This window comes from Notechis scutatus, chromosome 5 (genome assembly GCF_049901735.1).
Source record: "Notechis scutatus isolate UNSWTSFEM ecotype Mainland chromosome 5, rNotScu1.2, whole genome shotgun sequence".
In the NCBI taxonomy this organism is placed as follows: Eukaryota; Metazoa; Chordata; class Lepidosauria; order Squamata; family Elapidae; genus Notechis; species Notechis scutatus.
The window spans coordinates 92,754,151-92,774,664 of NC_142013.1; the positions used below are offsets into that span (position 1 = coordinate 92,754,151).

The window sequence follows — 20,514 nt, forward strand, 5'->3', positions numbered from 1 at the left end:
TTCTACAGAGATGGACAGAACCGGTAGAAACCCACCGCTGCTTCAACCCCCTCTATAATTTCTTCTCTGTTAGTAAGATTTGGGTCCAGTATAGTTGTCCCTCTAGTCCCCTCTATCTTTTGGAGGACAAAGTTGTCAGGAACCTGTTTAATTTCCCACTTGATGCAGAGTTTGTCTCCCAATTAATGTCAGACTAGTTAAAGTCCCCCATTTCTGTGGTGTGTTTTTTACATACATTTGTTAACTGATTAGCAAAAATTTCATCTATTATATCTGCTTCGTTGAGTGGCCTGTAGTATACACTTATAGCAATGTCATTATATTTTCCTCTCAAGTATGAATCCCTATGCCTTCAAGGAGGTTTTCATTCTTGCTTTTATGCATTTCTGTAGAGATGTAATGATTTACATATAATGCAGCTCCATCTCCCTTTTGTTAGATCTTGTTTCTTTTGAACAGTTTGTGTCCGTCCATTATTACATTTCAGTCATGGGTTCCATCCCACCAAGTTTCGGTAATGGTATCATACTTACTGTCTTGTACAAGTTCACCCTATTTGTTCCCCATATTTTGAGCATTGTTGTATAGGCATATGAGTTCTTTATAGCTGACCCTGGCTATGCTTCCTACATCTCCTAGCTCCATGATGGCGAACCTATGGCACATGTGCTAGGAGTGGCACACAGAGCCATTTCTGCTGGCACGTGAGAGGTCGCCTGGAAGAGCCCCACTGCGCATGCACACGCGCCCCCCACCAGCCAGCTGATTGTTGGGTATCTGCCATGCAAGCTCAGGGAGAGATGCGAACGCAGAGGTGTGCGGGGGAGGTTGCATGCTCAGAGGCTCAGGGGGGGGGGTTGCCCGTGCATGCGCAGAGGCGTGCAGTGGGCACACGGGGATGCATGCACAGGGGTAGGGGAGTCACACATGCATTGCATCATGGGTGCAGGCATGCACACGCACACTTTTGGCATGTAACGTGGAAAAGGTTCGCCATCATGGTCCTAGCTTGTATCTGAGTTTTTCTTACTTCCATCCCTCTCTACCTCCTTGTTTGATTGGCTGTCATTTGTTTAGTCCAGGCCTTTTTTTTATCTAGGTCTAGGCCTTGTGTGGAGAATAGATCGTGTTTTAGGTCATATTTATGCAAAAATACTGAAAATTCAAAAGGATTGACATTTTTTTAAAATACAACTGTAGGTGAAAATCTCCCTGGAATTGAATGGCCTTTGAAACTAAAGCCATCCCATGTTGCTGGGCTTCAGAACATCTAAACCCTAATGGGCACCAGGATGACACTTTGATGACAACTTGCTGCCTTGAGGTTCAGATGTAAAATTGGGTCTTATCTGCATTCTGATGATACTTAATCCACATTGGTTGATGATTTATCTACAGCTAATGTATATATTAAATATGGGAGAGCTGGGAGGCATCCCACAACAGAGAGCTCTAAGTAATCTCTCTAGCCCAACCTGTGGAGGCAGTGGAAAAGGATATTATGAGAAATCAAATAATATTAGAAGGGTTGCAGTCGTCTGTTTTGGTCTCTTCAGAGGTTATCCATAATCAATATAGCCTCAGAGAATGAGAGGATCGGAGAGTAATCAATGATTAGCCAGAATTTCTGGGTTTAGTGATGATTTCCCAAGGAAAGGTATATGACTACCTTTTCATAACAATACACATAATTGTTTTTTTTTTAAAGTGAATTCAACTTTTTTTCAGGTGCACACGGAACACATGTTGCTAGCATAGCTGCTGGGTATTTTCCTGAAGAGCCAGATAGAAATGGTATAGCCCCTGGTGCACAAATACTTGCTATTAAGGTTGGTGATACAAGATTAAACACTATGGAAACCGGGACTGGTCTTATAAGAGCAGTAAGTATTGGCAAAATCATTTCACAGAAAATCTAATCATAAACCATGCCTTTATTTATATTTCCTGAATAGTACTCTAAAATGTTCTTGGGCTTCCTTGCTGTCTCTTTTGAAATATGAATAAATGCCTTCTTAGAATGCTTTCAGAGTTGGCACTAAATATACACAACAGTGTTTTTCTGTAGTTGCCATATTAGCAAATGAATGGTTGAGAAGTATAGGAGGGCCAAGTAGTTCGTCCTGGCATGCCAGATTTTCTCAAGTCAATATGATGAGGGTAAATTTGTTATTTACACATGCTCGGTCTAGCCTCATATGAAACTTCTGCATATTCACCTAAAGACAAGGCCATAGCAATAGTATTTTGACAATTGGGAAGGATTTGCACTTCTGGCTGAAGCTTCCAGTGTTTTGCCTGAGATAAGAGCATTGGATACATATTTGGTTGGAAATTCTGTGGGTGTAACTATTTTTTGTCTTCCTTTTTCTAGTTAGGCTGCAATCATGCAATCATATTATTTTTATTTAATAAAAACGAAGAATAACAGAATGCAATAACAGAGTTGGAAGGGAGCTTGGAGGTCTTCTAGACCAACCTCTTGCTCAAGCAGGAAACCCTATAATATTTCAGACAAATGGTTGTCCAATCTCTTCTTAAAAACCTCCAGTGTTGGAGCGCCTACAGCTTCTGGAGGCAAGTTGTTCCACTGATTAATTGTTTTAACCATCAGGAAATGTCTCCTTAGTTCTAGGTTGCTTCTCTCCTTGATTAGTTCCATCCATTGCTTTTTTGTCCTGCCTTCAGGTGCTTTGGAGAATAGGTTGACCCCCTCTTTTTTGGGGCAGTCCCTAAAATATTGGAACACTGCTATCATCTCACCCCTAGTCCTTTTTTTCATTAAACTAGACCATTCCTGCAACCTTTATTCATATGTTTTAGCCTCCGGTCCCCTAATCAGCTTTGCTGCTCTTTGCACTCTTTCTAGAGTCTCAACATCTTTTTTTATATCGTGACAACCAAAACTGGATGCAGTATTCCAACTGTGGTCTTACCAAGGCATTATAAAGTGGTACTAACACTTCACATGATCTTGATTCTATCCCTTTGTTAATGCAGCCTAAGACTGCATTGATTTTCTTTGTTGGCAACTGCAGCACACTGCTGGTTCATATTTAAGTGACTGTCCACTAGGACTCTAAAATCTGTCTTGCCACTATTGAGCGAACTACTACCTATTCTGTACTGGTGCATTCAGTTTTTCTTGCCTGAATACTTTTTCACTATGGAATAAGATAAGATAAAATAAAACTAAAATAATATGTTAATAATTTTAACAAACCAAAAGAATTACATAGGAAAGTCTAGCCTCACAGTTTAGTTTAGTCTGAAGTTGCAGTGTCGTGTAGGGCAGTGCTTCTTGAGAGTTGCCAATTATTTGCAAAGCTCCCATGGTATATTTTCATAATGCTAGGATGAAATGTCAGAAGTGCAGCTGCAATAACACAATTTTTTAAAAAAGATAATGTGAAAAACTAAGTTGAAAGAATAGCTGTTGGAATGAATTTTATAGAAACTAGACTAAGGAATGACCATCATTTTTATAAGTGAATTTTGAAGGAGCTGAATTTTTTCTTTTTGCAAATCCACTTTGTTTAATATCAGATTGCTTTTATGATGGGCAGAGCTTTAAATTGTGTTCTTGTAACTATAATAGGAAATGCAAGAGGTCTGTTACTTTCTAAAAATTTATTTTTTGCTTCTGATTAAAATAACAATTAGCTACGAATAAAAGATCTTGTTTATGCAGTGCTTTGAGCCTTAAACTTTTTTTTTTACTTTGACAGATGATAGAAACAATAAAATATAAATGTGACCTTGTCAATTACAGTTATGGGGAGGCCACTCACTGGCCAAATGCTGGGTAAGGAGATTATATATTTATGAGTATTACTTTGCTTTGTGCCAGCAGTGGCAAACTCATTTAATTTAAAATAATGAATTAACCAAGAATAGAACTGTTGTGTTATGAATTACTGAAGTATTCTGTGTTCATATCCTAGAAATCATAGACAGTTGGAATGACTGTAGAGAGCCAATGCCACAGTAGGGAATTTCAACAATAAATTCCTAATAGGGAATAGGAGGAAAGTGTGGTTGTGGTAGGCCAAATGGGCAAATTCCATCTCCCTTTCCACTTTTTCATGGGAAGCTTTATTCATTTTGTGTAATGTACTGATGCCGATTGATGCTTTGTGTGCCAAGAAGAAGGCAATCCAGAAAGGTGGTGATAGCATGAGTAGATGCAGCTTGTAGGAATCTATACAATAAAGGTTATCTCTGACATAAATGAAAAAAGAAGCGAAGTAAGTGAAAAAGCCCTTTCTCAGTTTGTGATGTTTTGTGTCTCTTTTAGGAGAATGTGTGAAGTTATTAATGAAGCAGTATGGAAACACAATGTAATTTATGTTTCAAGCGCTGGGAACAATGGTCCCTGTTTGTCTACTGTTGGATGCCCAGGGGGAACTACATCTAGTGTGATCGGCAAGTATTGACAATTATAGCAATAGCAATACCACTTCAGCTTATATACCAGTGGTGGCTAACCTTTTTGGGCTCCTGTGCCAAAAACTGTGCACGCACTTTCGCGCTCGCGTACCAACACCAGAAGGCAATGCATGCGGGGTCCCCACGCCTCCTGCAAATGCATGCGTGATCCCCCCCACCGCACCCTTACCTGCACTGCGCTTACCAGTTGATTTTCGGCCTCCCAGAGGCTTGAGGGAAGCCTCTGCAGCCTTTGCAGGCCGAAAAATGGGACCATTTCGTCACTTCCGGTATTTCCAGAAATACAGGAAGTGACGAAACAGGCCTATTTTTCAGCCTCCAAAGGCTGCAGAGGGTTCCCTCAAGCCTTTGAGAGGCCAAAAAAGGCCCGAAAATCAGCTGGGAGGTGCGCGCATGCAAAGTGAGGTAAGTTTGCCTGGGGCTTGCGAGCCTGCACAAATGGCTCTGCATGCCACCTGTGGCACGTGTGCCATAGGTTCGCTATCACGGTTATATACCACTCAATTTACAGCACTCTCTGAGCGGTTTACAATATCAGCATTTTGCCCCCAACAATCTGGGTCCTCATTTTACCGACTTTGGAAGGATAAGCCTGTCAAAATCAAACTCCAGACTGTGCACAGAGTTAGAATGCCTGCAATACTACATTCTAACCGCTGTGCCACCATTATACTAATTATGAAAATAGTTTCTTAAGAATTGAAAGGAGCTTTGAAATGTTTATTAAGGCTGAAAGTAGACTAAAATGATAAATAAGAACTTATATTATTCTTTATTTGTCTCCAGAATGATTGGGGATTTTTTAAAGTTTTTCATTAATATTAGTTCCTCTTCATTTAGCTAAGCTTTGTAATCTCAGAAACAACATAGTTATCCCATCTCTATTTTCTAATCTAATCTTGTAAGAATTAGCTATTCTACAGAGCAGAACATGGATACCCAGGACATACACAAAGCCAGGCTATTTTATTCCCCATCTACTGGAGACATGCTTTAAAGCTACAGTTGGAACTGTGTAGAATTCTGTATAACAGAATCATGTAGATTATTTTCTTAGTCTCTCTACATATGAAGATCTGCCTTGTCTGGTTTTTCTTGAAACAGATGTAAATCTGATTTGTGAAAAAGCTCATGTCAGAGATAGCATTTTCTAATTAGAAATCTATACAAAATGCCAAAGATAAATAAGATGGGGAATTAAAAGTAGCTTAAATGCGGTAGAAGCTTTTGCCTTCTGTTCTCCAGTATTTGAATTTTGGAGTTTATTCATTCTGATCTAGAAGTTAATACAAAAATGTTGACTAATGTCTAATCATAGCCTTCTCCGCCATGATTTTATCTAATCCATTTTTAAGTTTCCCAAATCTACAAGTACACATTGATGAAGTATGTTTAATTCACATGAATTTAATCATTTAACTTTATTGGACATTATTGAATGAGCGGGGATGTATTTAAAGCATTAGATCATGTAGGAGTTAACTCCATCTTGAACTATTTTTCAAAAATGTCACTATTTTTCATCCCATACAATTTCATGGGGTTATTGCTGAGAACAACTGGAAGAGGAGTAATATGTGTGTCAGCCTCTTACATCCTAGAGGAAAAGTGGGATATAAATCTTAATAAATTGATAGTATCTAACTATACAGAAATGGATGTATTATGTTTATGCATCCTATCCAACTACTAGTATGTGCATGCCTAGGTTCTGAATAATTTGTGAAGCAAATACTGCATACATTTTGACATGGTGATTGATTCATTTGAGTGGAGACTGAAGTAATAATATTTAAAAAAATGAAAAACTTCTAGTTTCTAGTATAAATATGTTGCTATGTTGAAAGATTTTTAAAAAAATATTTTCTAAAAAAATACCATTACCAACTTAACAATGATTAGTATTTAACGTAAACATAATTTAAATCAATAAAGAGAACTAATGGTAGACTTGAACTTATGTCAATTAATTCTAAAGGTGTTGGTGCTTATGTATCACCTGATATGATGGTTGCCGAGTACTCCTTACGAGAGAAATTACCTGCAGATCAGTACACATGGTCATCTCGAGGACCAAGGTAAGTGATAAATTAATTCATGAGTTAAATCCTGGTGTTTCCATAATCCATTTAGAACTTTCATTTTAATATAGCAGAAGATAATTTGAAAGTGCAACTCAGATTTCCAACACAATTAAAGACACAAACTTCTGAAGAATAGAACTAATTTTCAAGAATTTGAGATAAATATTTTGTAATTATTTCAAGGTGAATATGAGTAGGAAGAGAAAGGTTTTAAGGGTTTTTTAAATGTAAATCTGCTTTAATTTCTGTTTTCTTAACTGACCCCTCATGTTGCAGCTGGGATACTTACATTCTGTGATATAACAGCTGTATATATTAATATATATATTAAAAAGTAGCAAGTATAAATGTAGGTTACTGAAAATAGTAAAAAAATATATTAGTATAGGAAAAGGTTGCAAAAACACTTAACATAAACCATGTCTGCACACTAAATTAGGAATGATTTTCAGGTATTGTCAGACTGCTTATGATACTCAAATTTATATCTCTACCCGGTGATCCAAATGATTCTCTTCTGTTCTCTATGACAGTTCGCTGCAAACAACTCGCCAGGACCCAATTCACCGTGGCCAACTTGCTGCGGGACAAGAGTTACCCTAATATAAAAAAAATGGCAGAATAGAATAATTAAGGAAAGGATGCAAAAGGAGGGACAAAATGAAATGTGAATGACAAAACTTAAAATAATTTTTATTTATTTTAATAATTAAATAGAATTGTTAAATTGTCCCATGGCGAGTTGGCCATGGCAAGTTGTCCTGCAGCTAGTTGGCCATGGCAAATTGGCCACAGTGAGTCAGGCTGTGGCAAGTTGTCTCATTGACCTCTCGCGGTGCCTGGAGGCTGTCCAGGGTTCGAATGAGCTCTGGCAAGACCGATTGAAGAAACGCACAATAGTTGTTCGTATAATTTTATAGGATATTTATAGAAGATAACTCCTGAAGTCATTATATGCACATCTACATTAGTTCCTCATTGGTAGACATAAATTATAAATCCATTTGTTAGACATACTGAACCAAAGATCAAATTAAATGTAATGCACTTAAGACCCAGCCGTCTATTAAAAAGAATACGTTAGTACAGACAAAAAGGAATGTTTTGTGATACCGTCTAAAGCAGGGGTCCCCAACCGCCGGTCCATGGACCGGCGAACGGGTCGGACAAGCCTTACCGGGCCGCTGGTTGCTGGGCGCCGCCATCTTTTGGTAAAAGTGCTTCTGGTGAGCTTTTCCGGTAGAAAGCTCACCGGAAGCGCTTTTCGTCAAAAGATGATGGCGCTATGCTTTCGGTGAGCTTTTCCGTAGAAAGCCATTTCTACCCGAAAAAGCTCACCGGAAGCGCATCTTTTGATTTAAAAGCGCCCGGTGACGCCACCGGAAGCGCTTTTCCAAAAAGATGGCGGCGCCCAGTTGACGCGACTGGCCGCGGCGCCCAGCTGATGCCGGAACCGGGCGCGGCGCCGAAAAGGTTGGGGATCCCTGGTCTAAAGGAGGACTATTTGATAGCCTAAGGAAAAAATGGGATTTTTGCTATTTTGACATTTCTATATTAATTTCAGTATTGATGGAGCCCTGGGAGTGAGTATCAGCGCACCTGGTGGTGCTATTGCCTCTGTCCCTAACTGGACATTACGTGGTACACAACTCATGAATGGCACCTCAATGTCTTCACCCAATGCTTGTGGTGGCATTGCTTTAATACTCTCAGGTAAAATGGAATGCTGCTCTCCTTTTAAAACAAATTGCATTTTGTTGACTGTGAGAAGTGTATTGATGAGACACATTTTTATCTGCTTTACTCTTTGATTACAGGACTCAAAGCTAATGATGTAAATTATACTGTTCACTCAGTCAAAAGAGCATTAGAAAATACCGCAGTGAAGGTGGAAAATGCACATCTGTTTGCTCAAGGACATGGTATTATTCAGGTAATTACTCTGAAAGAACAAAATCCAATATATACAAGGTATTGATGGAAAAAATATTTTAATGACAGTATTCCTAATTTTGCGTTCAAGGATTTATTGTTTTCTACTTCTCCCCTTGCCCCCCTATGCATAATAGTTAATTTTGGGGGGGATGTTTCCTCTTTGTTTTTACATAGTTATAATGATACTCTAGCTTATTAGCACAGATATTATTAAGAATTTTCCCCCTATATTATTGAAATAGATAGTTCCGTATAATCTTAGTCCTATTTTTCTTGTGTTATATTCTGCTTAAGAAATGAATTGTGAACCCTTTAATGGCTGTTAATTGTACTAACTCAATGGGACCTATTTCTGATTAACACAATTAGGTAATGTGATCATATTTGGGGTTTTTTTTGGTGACTGCACTGCAAATTCTCTTTTCCCAAAAGTTTTTTAAAACACCTTTTTTAACTTGGCATTCTAAAAAAAGGTGAAGATTTTCGCTTGCTGAGTTGTTGGAGGATAGGTGGACAGAAATGTTGGCTGTATTGTCCTTGATGGTTATGGTTTTATGTTTAGAGTTGAGAATCTTGTTTTTATTATTCCATTATCTAACAATATTGTATAAATTTTGCTTTGCTATGATGAGCATGATGTATGTGGGTAGCACACAAAAATTGTAAAATAGATGTATGAATAAATAAGTCGGTTACTCCGACTTGACTACACATAGAACATCTGTAATGGAAATTTAGATTTTAATTTCTGAAAATGTTCAGTATAAATAATGAAAAAGATTTAAAAGAGTTAAATGAGAATTTACAAAGAAGTAACTGTGATGAAGATTTTGTCTCTGCTGGTTAAATCCTTTATGAAAATGGTACCTGTATTGATTTTTCATTTAAGAAATATTAACATTTACTCTGTAATATAATTATTAGTAAGCTTTCTTTCTTCAGAGCAACAATGGCATTTTTAAATCACTTCCAAAGGTAACAGTTGAAAGACAGATTTACCTTACTGAACTAAACAATGTGTTTTTTCAGTAATACATCAGCTGAAGTAGGAGACCTTGAGATATTACTTAAGAATTTATTTGGACCAAGCTGGAGGAAACTTTGCTCCATGGAACTACTGTCAATCAGTATTATTTGTAGGCAGATGTAAACATGAATTTCATACTGAAGAAAATCTTGGTTAATTTTGATTTATTTTTTAATTTATTTTCCTCTAGGTTGATAAAGCCTATGACTACCTCATTCAGAATAAATCATTTGTGAACAACATAGGTTTTACTGTTACTGTTGGTTGCAAGCGTGGAATCTACCACAGAGAGCCTTTTCAAGTAGCTGTACCTTTTGATCATGGTGTTGGAATAGAACCTTTATTTCCTGAGAATACAGGTAGAAATAAGCTATTTACATTGAATGTTTTCAAAGATAGATATTGGGAAGATTTGGGAGTTACTGCTATGAGATGGGTCACTTTATAAATTGTTTAAATTAATAAATAAGTTAAAAATACATAGAAATAAATGATACTATGAAGTAAGAATAAGCTTAAGTTATTGTAGCAGCCTGTTGGTTGGGGAAAAAGATCTAGGGCAGGGGTGTGAAACTTGATTTCATTGAGGGGTCAAACACAACCCTGATGTGGCCCTCAATGAAATCGATTTTGACACCTCTGGTCTAGGGGTAAAGCAAATCTAGGGAAATTGGATTCCAACTTCTAGCAAGATAGGACAGTGTTGGCTATGGGGATATCTCCATTACTTTTCTGTTTAAATCCTTTAAATTTAAATTTTAAATTTAAAGGGATTAAAAATTAAAAGCTGCATGTTCTTATTTCAGAAAATAATGAGAGGATATCGCTGCAGCTTCATTTAGCTCTAACATCAAACGCTTCCTGGGTTCAGTGTCCTACTCATTTGGAGCTCATGAATCAGTGCAGACATATTACCATTCGTGTGGATCCACGTGGCCTACGAGAAGGAGTTCATTATACAGAGGTATTGGTTTTGGTTCTTTTAGACCTTATCTTTGACACCAAAGTGCTTCAGGATTTGGTTCTCATCAGAAATATCCTGATCATGCTACCTCTTCTTTTAGATCAAGTTATTTTTCTCAGATTCCCACTTAAATCAGTTTATGGTAGGATTGTGGGGGAGAGATAGGGCTGAAAAAATAGTCTCTTTCATTGTTTTACAGTGTTGAGGTGGAAGGGAAAAATGAAAAATGAGCATTAAGGAAATAGGCAGTGACTTATCATCTGGCCATCAGCACTCACATCAACAAATAAAAACTCTCACACAACCACATAAATGCTACATGTAGAATAGCCCAAAGCACACATTCTGATAGAGGGAAGTTCTCTGAGAATAGCTCCAACACAAGTCTGAAAGTTTGGAAGACTAAATTTCTGGTCCTGGTGACCAATCCAGATTGGATCCTACAACATTACCCTGGGACACATATATCTTCATTCGTGAGAGATATGGGCAGCTCGCGCTTCAAACAGTTTGGCTTTGGGAATCCTTCACAACACACAAGGCGTCCACTTACGAACAAGTACATTTCTTACACCGAGGCATTTGGGAAGAGGTCATTCCATGCAGCCCATGGTACCGATCACCCTCCGTCCCCTCAGATCTATTGTAACACTACGAGATACCCTTACCTGCAACCTGGCTAAACGGCTGACATATTGCATAAGCTTCCTGACCCCATCCTCGAATAGCACAGTCACATCATCAGTACAATTTTTGACAAAATTACAGACAAGATTATGGTCTGCTTTGGTGAAGTGTCCCTATTTATATTAATCCCTCCCTACTTGGCGTACGAAGTAATAGATAAAAACTAGATGAAGAGTACAACACAGATCAGAGCAACCTAACCAGGACATAAATTATGAAGCTGCTCCAGTACTGTCAATATAGTTCTTCATGTTCAAAATATATATGTATGAGAAAATAAAAGGGACGCCTATGGGATCCCCAGTATCAGTAGTCATTTCAGAAACTGTCCTGCATGGACTAGAATATCCATGCATTTCAAAACTACACACCTAAATTTTGGTGCCGCTATATGTCATCAAAAGAAATGCACTGAAAGACTTTCAAAACTTACTGAACTCCATCTTCCCAAACATATAATTCACAATGGAGGAAGAAATAGCTAGACGATTACTGTTTTTAGATGTGCCTTTGTCAATAGGCAAGAAGATGGAAACCTAGAAATCACAGTTTATCGCAAGACCACCAACACTGCATGTTCTTAATTTCAACAGTAACCATCCATTGTCCATTGACACAGTTGTGTCAGAACACTGTATGATAGGGTGTGAACCCACGACTGTAAGTGGCAAACTAAACAATTGGAGAGCAGATACCTATGTGAACGGTTCAGACAGAATGGGTACAAACATTACAAGATGCCTGTTAAACACACAAGGGAGAGAAAGGAAGAAAGAAGGTACAAGAAGACCAACTATATGGTATACCCTGCCATACATTTTGGAAGCAATAGAACGCAGCTTCTGAGATCTGCAAGTGGGCATGGCACACCGCCCAGAGGCTACCATACAAAGACATATGCATTGCAAAGATCACTTGGAGGTGGGCGATCCTTCTAATGTAATCCACCAGATCTCCTGCATGGATTGCCCCTGTGACTACGTAGGACAGACAGGGAGGAAAGCTATAGCCACCTGATTGCAAGAACACAAGCGAGTGGTCAGATGAGGAGACCCAAACTCATTGGTAGCCTCACATTGCAATGAACAAGGACATACATTCAGTTTTGCAGCTTACTAAGATTGTTGGCCATGTAGGTATAAAGATAGCCAGGAAAATGATTGAAGCCTGGGAAACAGGCCCCTTGTCAGTCAGAAGGAGTGCTAATTTACCACCAGCTAGCTTATCATGTACTTAGCAGTCAAGTACTTGGCAACACAAGGAAACAACTGCCTATAACTTAATTACTGGTCATCAACATCTTAATCAACAAATAAAAAGCCACGCACAACTAGGCGCCATATAAATACTATGCATGGAATAGCCCAAAAGCACACATTCTGGTAGAGAGAAATTCCCTGAGGATGGACTCCAAGTCTGAAATCTTGGAAGACTAAGCCTCTGGTCCCAGTAACCACCAACCAGATAGGATCCTGCATTAAGGAAACATTCTGCTTAAATTGAACTAATAATTCCTAGGACAGTGTGCCAGGTAAAGATACTAGCTCACAGTGAAGATTAAAATAAATTGGGGGGGGGGGGGACTTTCTCAGAATATTTAAATTGAGTTATAATGCTCAATGTATAGGTTAGAGTTTCAGGAAATTTCATTTGTAAACCATTAATATTTAAGGCTTAAAGTGCCTTTTAAAGATTGAAAGATTATTAAACATGACAATTTGTGTTCATTTCACTGCTTTAGGTGTGTGGTTATGAAATAACAATGCCCAACGCAGGACCTTTGTTCCGAGTTCCTATAACTATTGTTATACCAACAAGGTACATGGATTTTTACTCTTGTCAGAAAATTTGTAGCAATGTTTATAAAAAGCAATGTAGATTTGCTTTTTATTTTTGTTGTTTGATATAGATTCCATATGTGTGTATGTAAATATATAAACAATAATACACATACATGTATGGAACACATGGATAAGCCTTTTACATTCCTGAGTATTTTTTTTTTTAATTTCAATAGTAAAATATTGCAGTTACAAGTGCTCAGCAATCTTGTTTTCAATTGTAGCCACAGTTGCTTTGGGAAGTGTTTGTCTTAATATTTGTTCTGTAATAGAAAGGAAACTTTTTAATTTTTCTGTACAGCCAATTTTGTTTTTTGCTTGTTTAAAAATGGTATCAAGACCCAGAATCGTTTATGATCCTATCAACTTATTTTTGTAAAAAAAAACAAACCAATTTTTAGTCAAAGACGGTGTTTTATTATTGAAATTATTTTAAATATTTTTGAACCACCATAAAGGGCAAAATTCTCCCTATGCTTAAGTGCTTTTTAGATATATTAGACTACAACTTCTATACTATTATTATCATTCTAAATCTCTGGAACTATTTGGGCGGGGGAGGGGGAGATTGTTCAGAGACTGGTTTTTGTGTGTGTGTTACCACTTGCTTGGACAGGTTCTACAATTTTGTTGGCAAGATTTCAGAACTCTCAGCTTCCTAGGGCTGATAGAGGTACTGGCCCAAGTTCACCCAGCTGGCTGTGAGCCTCAGGTGAGATTAGAAGCCACCATCCCCTGATTGGTAGCTGGTACTTTTTTAACTATACCAAGTGTATAGTTGGTGTTCAGAGGTGTAATTCAAAATATTAACAGCTATTCTCAATTAGATACTATGATCAAAGCCAGCTACTTTACAAAAAATATTTTAATATAGTTAAGAATGACATGAATACTTGTTCTTTTGGACTTATTAAAACAATATTCCAATCTGTATTGATAGTTTAAAGTGAGCTATCTACAATTTAAAAAATACATTTTTTTTAATCACAGGGTAGATGAAACCTCAAACTTTGATCTCAAATTTACTAATGTTCATTTTAAACCTGGACAAATTCAGAGACACTTTATTGAAGTTCCATCTGGAGCAACCTGGGCTGGTAAGGTGAATCTATTGGATTCCTCTTGAAATCCATGAAGATTTTAGTATTGGTATTGGAGGATGTTTTATTAAATATCTGAAATCTATCTGTAGCATTAAATGTTCAAATTAAAAATGTTTTTCATCAGTGTAATAGTTGTTAGAATTTTTTTATTGTTTTAATAATAATGAACATATTTACTGCTGAGGAGTTGAAATGCTGTGAAACAAAATTTATCAATATTTTTTCTGAATACATATTTGCCTCATAGAAAGGAGCCAGAAAAGTCTGTATAATATTAATATTAAAGTCATGCCTTTTCTTATTTAGAAATCTCCGTCTGTTCATCATCATCTGATGTAATTGCCAAGTTTGTTCTCCATGCGATTCAGTTAGTAAAACAAAAGGCATACCGAAGCCATGAGTTCTACAAGTTCTGCTCAATACCAGAAAAAGGATCCATCACTGAAGCATTTTCAGTATTAGTGAGTTCCTTGAATTAAGAATAAAGTTAATAGCTGTAATTTACGTATATGCTACATTGATATGTGATAAATGTAGATCATAATGTGCTCAGCTTGAGTGACTTATCTGAGTTCTGTAGAATAGTCTTTCAACTAAGATTATTATTTAAATATTGTAAATACTGGTAGCCTGTTACATTTTCATTGGGAAAATCCTACATGTCAACTACAGAATGCCTTAATAGTGAAACTAATATAAAGACATTGCACTTCCCTTTTTTTACATTTTTAACAATGATTCTCATTATTACAGATTTTTATGTGTCAATCAAGAGCATGTTTCTCGGCTGCAGAGACCTTTCCTGAGGGCCTCTGACAGCAAAAGGAGGTTGGGGGGGTACCACATGCATCAAACTAGAGCACGTTTCTCAGTTGCAGAGGCCTTTCCTGAAGGCCTCTGACAGCAAAACGGAGGCTGGGGGCAAAGCGCATGTCAATCCAGAGCTTATTTATTGGTCTCAGAGGCCTTTCCTGAAGGCCTCTAATATCAAAATGGAGTCCAGGGGCAATGCGTGCGAGCAGCAGCAAGCCGCTGCAGAAGAACTTGGGCCGGCAGTAGACACACGGGCTCCTGCTGGGTGGGGCTATCGGTGCCGCGAGGTGAGATAGTGGAATACATCCCCCAATATATATAGATATAGATATAGAGAGATATAGATATAGATATAGATAGATGATAGATAGATAGATAGATAGATAGATAGATAGATAGATAGATAATGTCTCACCTGTACGAAAGAGGTGAGAAGTCCAAATTTCAACTGAATACAAACAAGCAAGCAAATCCAGTAATTATAGAGTTAAATTCCTTGAGCCGATAAAGTTCTTGGCAGACTCACACATGTTGTCTGCCAAGTCCGACAAGAAAGCAGGAATATAAATCACACAAGCTGTCACAGAATACTTCGGAGCTCCTCTGGATAAGTAACACGTTGTCCCGAACGAAGCTCCCAGAGCAAACACGCCCACTTTTATTCCCTGTGGGGCGTGTCAGTCCCTCAGCTCAGTCTCTGATTCGTCCCTTCTTTCTATGTTGCAGCTTGCACTTTTGCCTGCGACGTTGCCTCGCATCAAGCCAGCATTCCTCTGCTTGATTCTCAGTCAGAGACTCTGATACGCCCTCCTCCTTTTCCTGATTAGCCTCAGGTCTTCCCTCTCCGTTATCTGCTGACACCTGAGGCACAATCAGGGAGGAAGGCATTGCCGAAGAGGAAGGTCCTGGGGAGGAAGGCATTTCCAAATCCTCCTCTTCCTCATTGTCCGAGTCTTCGTCCTCTAACAAAGCAGCCTCAAACCTCAGAGCCACAACATACATACATACATACATACATACATACATACATACATACATACATACATACATATATATGAGCAGGTCTTATTTTCGGGAAAACACGGTAGTAAGGAGAGCACTCCTTACTAGCACTGATGATTTTACCTAGTTAGGATAATGAAACGTCTGCAAGAAAACAAGTTCAGAGAATACCAAGGACTTCCTCATTTCAACCCTGAGCTACAAATATTCTTTATTTGAGGTAAACTTGAATCGTTTGGTTTAGTCATCGCTAAGAATTGCAAGTTAGTTATAGTTCAGCATCTGTATTCTCCTTGGTTTATGACTATTTTTGCTAAGAGCTGGGATGCAAAATGTTCATACCCTGGGATGAGGAGATGAGGCTTAAAGGGGAGGAAGATTTGAAATACATTTCTTTTTCTTTTCCTCCCAACAGGAGGGAAGAACAATTGAAATTTGTATTGCCCGATGGTGGGCAAGCCTCAGTGATGTCAGTATTGATTATTCCATTTCTTTCCATGGCATAGTTTGCACTACATCTCAATTGAATTTTGTAAGTATCACAATTTGCTTCTTTTGAAAATCTGTTCGTTTTTAAAATGTAACATTGTTAAAATCATAAGTTAGTAGTATTACTAAATGCCCAGCCAAATTGCATGGAGGCATAGGTGAATTTTTTTCTTCATTAAAAATGATTGATATCACACTAAATTTCAGCAATCTTACTCCAGTGAGATGATTAGAGTTAAATAATATTGCATAGCATTGATCAGTTTTATAAGATTAATCATTTTAAATGGGTAAAAGGGGCCTTGAAGTTTTATGGCATTTATCTAGGGCAGTGATGGCTAACTTTTTCAGCACCAAGTGCCCAAAGTGTGCACAAACCCCAAAATGCAATGCGCGCACATCCCCATGCATGCACCCCACCCCGTGCATGTCCGTGTATCCCCACACATGCACCCCTCGTGCATGCACACACATCCCCTACATGCGCCCCACTCCCCGCGCATGCATGGAAGAGACCCGAAGACCAGCTGGCCAGCAGAAGGCATACGTGGCAGAGCTGAGCTCGGGTGACGGCTCGCGTGCCTGCAGAGAAGGCTCTGTGTGCCACCTCTAGTACACATGCCATAGGTTCACCATCACGGATGTAAGGTATCAAACCTGCCCCAACTAGATCCCTAGAAAAGAAAGACTCTTGACTCTATTTGGTTGAAATGATAGGTTCTTTTACTAAGGATTAGTGGTTGCAGCAAAAACAAGGCTAGATCTGAATATTCCCCACAAACATACAAAGTATTCTCATTTGTGGCCTTCCCCATGACCGGATCATCAGTGTCCAGTCACTGGACTCCAGTGGCAATCCAGCTTGATGTTTTGGGAACCGCTTTCATTGTAGGCGTGTTTCAGAGAAGCTTCACATTCTTTCCCAGGTTAGGTGTCCTTGAGGCAGTGGAATCTCTATACTTGACAATATCCTCCCTCCTCCCTTACACGCCTCTTCACACAACCTGCATAATCTCCCTAGCTTCCTCTGTCTCCCTCCCTCCATTTATGGCAGGATGCCAACAAGCTTAGCGATGCATAGTGAAGACGGCAGAGATGACATATGGTGTATTGCCAGCTCTTAAGGAGAAGCACCTTGGAAAAGCATGACTTTTAAATATATATATATTGTTGGCCTAACATTAATCTGAAATTCATTTCAAATAAACTTTTTCACTCTTTTGATTATAGCATGCTTCAGAAGGCATTGTGCGTTTTGATGTTCGGTCAACACTGAAATACGAAGATATTGTGCCTTGCATAAATCTCAAATGCTGGGTTCAAACACTAAGGTACTACAAGAAATTTAGATTTAAATAAGGGATTATTGTGATTGGTAAAATTGGTAAAATTAAACAACTTTCTGTCATTCTAAATATTATAATGAAGTAAATTTAATATTTGAGAAAGATATTCCCTGTTTATTTTAAGTATGTAATCATTAGAAGTCTGTTGAATGTTTAAATAGAGATTTAATTAATGATTTAATGCAGGGATCCCCAACCTTTTCACGCCGCTGCCCGGTTCCGACATCAGCTGGCGCCGCTGACCCGGTACCGGCGTCAACTGGCGCCGCCATCTTTTATAGCGAAAGGCGCTTCCGGTGGCGTCACGGGCGCTGTTTCGTCATAAAGATGCGGCACTCTAGCTTCTGGTGAGCTTTTGGGTGAAATGGCTTTCTACCCGGAAAAGCTCACTGCAGCTTGGCGCCGCCATCTTTTTATGACGAAACAGCGCTTCCGTGAACTCTACCCGGAAGCGCTTTTTACCAAAAAGATGGCGGCGCCCGCAACCAGCGGCCCGGTAAGGGTTGTTCAGCCACCCGTGCCGGTCCGCGGACCGGCGGTTGGGACCCTGATTTAATGATAACGTTTAATGAGTTAATTAAAAAACTAAAAATTGAATTACAGCTTACCATTAAGATAGCTAATTTGTATTTGAGGCAGATTGTTTTGGTCTTAATATTTTTGAAATAATCCAAAGAACCTGGTTCATGTTGAAGATGAGAAGTTATGTCCCTGAATTTGAAATATTTTGCCCTGTGAGTCTGGGTTTTGCATTATCTGAATTTCTCAGAGTTGCCTCAAACTGCAAGATGTGTGACATGTAAATTTAACCAATCAAATAAAAATAAACAAATGAAAATTAGATTGTTAAATTGTGTTTAACATAATTAAATGCATAAATTACATTAGTAAGTGTACCTGTTTATATGTACAAGTTTTAAAAATGAATTGTACAAGAAACAATGGATGGAAACTAATCGAGAGAAACAACCTAGAACTAAGGAGAAATTTCCTAACGGAACAATTAATAGGTGGAATGATTTACCTCAAGAAGTTTGGGCACTTCAACATTGGAGATTTGAGATTGAAGAACCATTTATCTTAAACGGTATAGGATTTCCTGCTTGATTTCCTGCTTAGTCCCAAGACCTCCAAAATCCCTTTCAACTCTGTTAATCTGTTATTCTTTGAAACCTTACCCTTGTTTTTCTCCTAATGTGTATTGTTGTATTCCTGAATTGCAGACCAGTGAGTGCTAAAATAAAACCTTTAGGATCCCGAGACGTATTGCCAAATAATCGACAATTGTATGAGATGATTTTGACATATAATTTTCATCAAGTAAGTCTGGGTTATTTAACTGGATCTACTCAATAAAATGATTTCTTTAAGAATATTGTAAGTCACCCGGAGTCACTTGGCGGGCATATAAATTTGTTTAATAAATAAATTTAATAACAAACTATAAACCATCCGGGATCATTTAGTCATATGGCAAGCAAGTTTAATAAATTACCATGATCAGTATCAATAATATTACCATCATTTAATTTTGTTTTTAAATACTTTTATCATTTAATTTTTCTTCAGCCCAAAAGTGGAGAAGTTACTCCAAGTTGTCCCTTACTCTGTGAACTCTTATATGAATCAGAATTTGACAGTCAATTATGGATTGTCTTTGACCAGAATAAAAAACTAATGGGATCCGGTGATGCTTATCCTAACCAGGTACGCCAATATGTTTGAAGTTATTTTTTATGTGATTCCATAGTCTCTTTAGGTTTAGGATGTAGTGCTTGCCATGTTTATGCAAATAAATACTTAAAAAGTAGGCATTTTTTCATTCTCAAGTTGAATTTCCATTAATTTATACACTATTCATTTCTTATGCAAATACCCCTACTTGTAAATATTATGGAGAATAATTTAATATTGTTCTGATAAATAAAGCTGCTTCTTGAAAAAGTTATAACAATTAAATATTTTACAAATTTATTATAAATTTGATTAATTTATAGCTTGCCGTTAGGAAATAGCTTTTATCTACTAAACTGGGAAAAGATGGGTAGATAAATAGATTAGATGTTGGATGGATGGACTGACTGACCGACCGATGGACAACCCTTCCTGAATTCCATACACGCCAGTGTATCAGTTTTGCAGGGTAGTAATAAGCTTTTAGAGATCTTTAAAACTGAGATAATCATTTAATGCATGGTTTAACCATGTGCAACCAATGAAAAGGATTGACGCATCCCTGAAAAATTAAGAATCTACCTGAAATATATATAGCCTTCTATTCTTGTTTGGGCACAAATGCCTACCTAGCTTCTTCTAATGCATGGACAGTGATAACATCCTGAAGAACGGTGTAAGGATAGAACAAATCACAGTTTATGTTATAAGTGATAGAAACATAATTTCTGTGAAACCACAATCCCATGTTAGGCTATTCTATAAATGGATAGGGTAGTATTTCAACCATTAATAATGGTCAGGCTGTTCTACGATTCTAAAAGGTTGCTGATCCAAATAAATGAACAAAATTATTTATTGGCAAGACTCTTAAATAATTAGTCTACAAAGCATAAAGCTTCAAGATTTTATGTATTAATCTTGCTTACCCGGTATGAGCCATTTTCTCCTAAAGCAATATAAATACTAATAAACAGATGAAATGAGAATTTCTTGGCCCCAGCATTTGCCATTAAATCACTCACAGAGAAGCCTTCTGATGGACTTGGGCATGGAGGATGGTTCTACATCCGTTTGTAGTGTAACTTCAGAGATTAATA

The 20,514-nt window shown here is 37.9% G+C and overlaps 1 protein-coding gene across 2 annotated transcripts in view; it reads left to right on the forward strand.

The window, feature by feature from the left end:
- Window positions 1–20,514, forward strand: part of TPP2 (tripeptidyl peptidase 2) — a 53,822-nt gene that overhangs the window by 19,300 nt on the left and 14,008 nt on the right. For both annotated transcript variants that reach the window (XM_026668943.2, XM_026668944.2), the window contains exons 7-21: window positions 1,729–1,883; window positions 3,729–3,805; window positions 4,298–4,425; window positions 6,428–6,527; window positions 8,098–8,246; window positions 8,351–8,466; window positions 9,686–9,854; window positions 10,302–10,459; window positions 12,888–12,964; window positions 13,978–14,084; window positions 14,397–14,551; window positions 16,321–16,437; window positions 17,625–17,725; window positions 18,964–19,060; window positions 19,310–19,447. In XM_026668943.2, coding sequence (XP_026524728.1) covers window positions 1,729–1,883; window positions 3,729–3,805; window positions 4,298–4,425; window positions 6,428–6,527; window positions 8,098–8,246; window positions 8,351–8,466; window positions 9,686–9,854; window positions 10,302–10,459; window positions 12,888–12,964; window positions 13,978–14,084; window positions 14,397–14,551; window positions 16,321–16,437; window positions 17,625–17,725; window positions 18,964–19,060; window positions 19,310–19,447 — 1,844 coding nt within the window. The remainder of the gene's footprint in view (window positions 1–1,728; window positions 1,884–3,728; window positions 3,806–4,297; window positions 4,426–6,427; window positions 6,528–8,097; window positions 8,247–8,350; window positions 8,467–9,685; window positions 9,855–10,301; window positions 10,460–12,887; window positions 12,965–13,977; window positions 14,085–14,396; window positions 14,552–16,320; window positions 16,438–17,624; window positions 17,726–18,963; window positions 19,061–19,309; window positions 19,448–20,514) is intronic.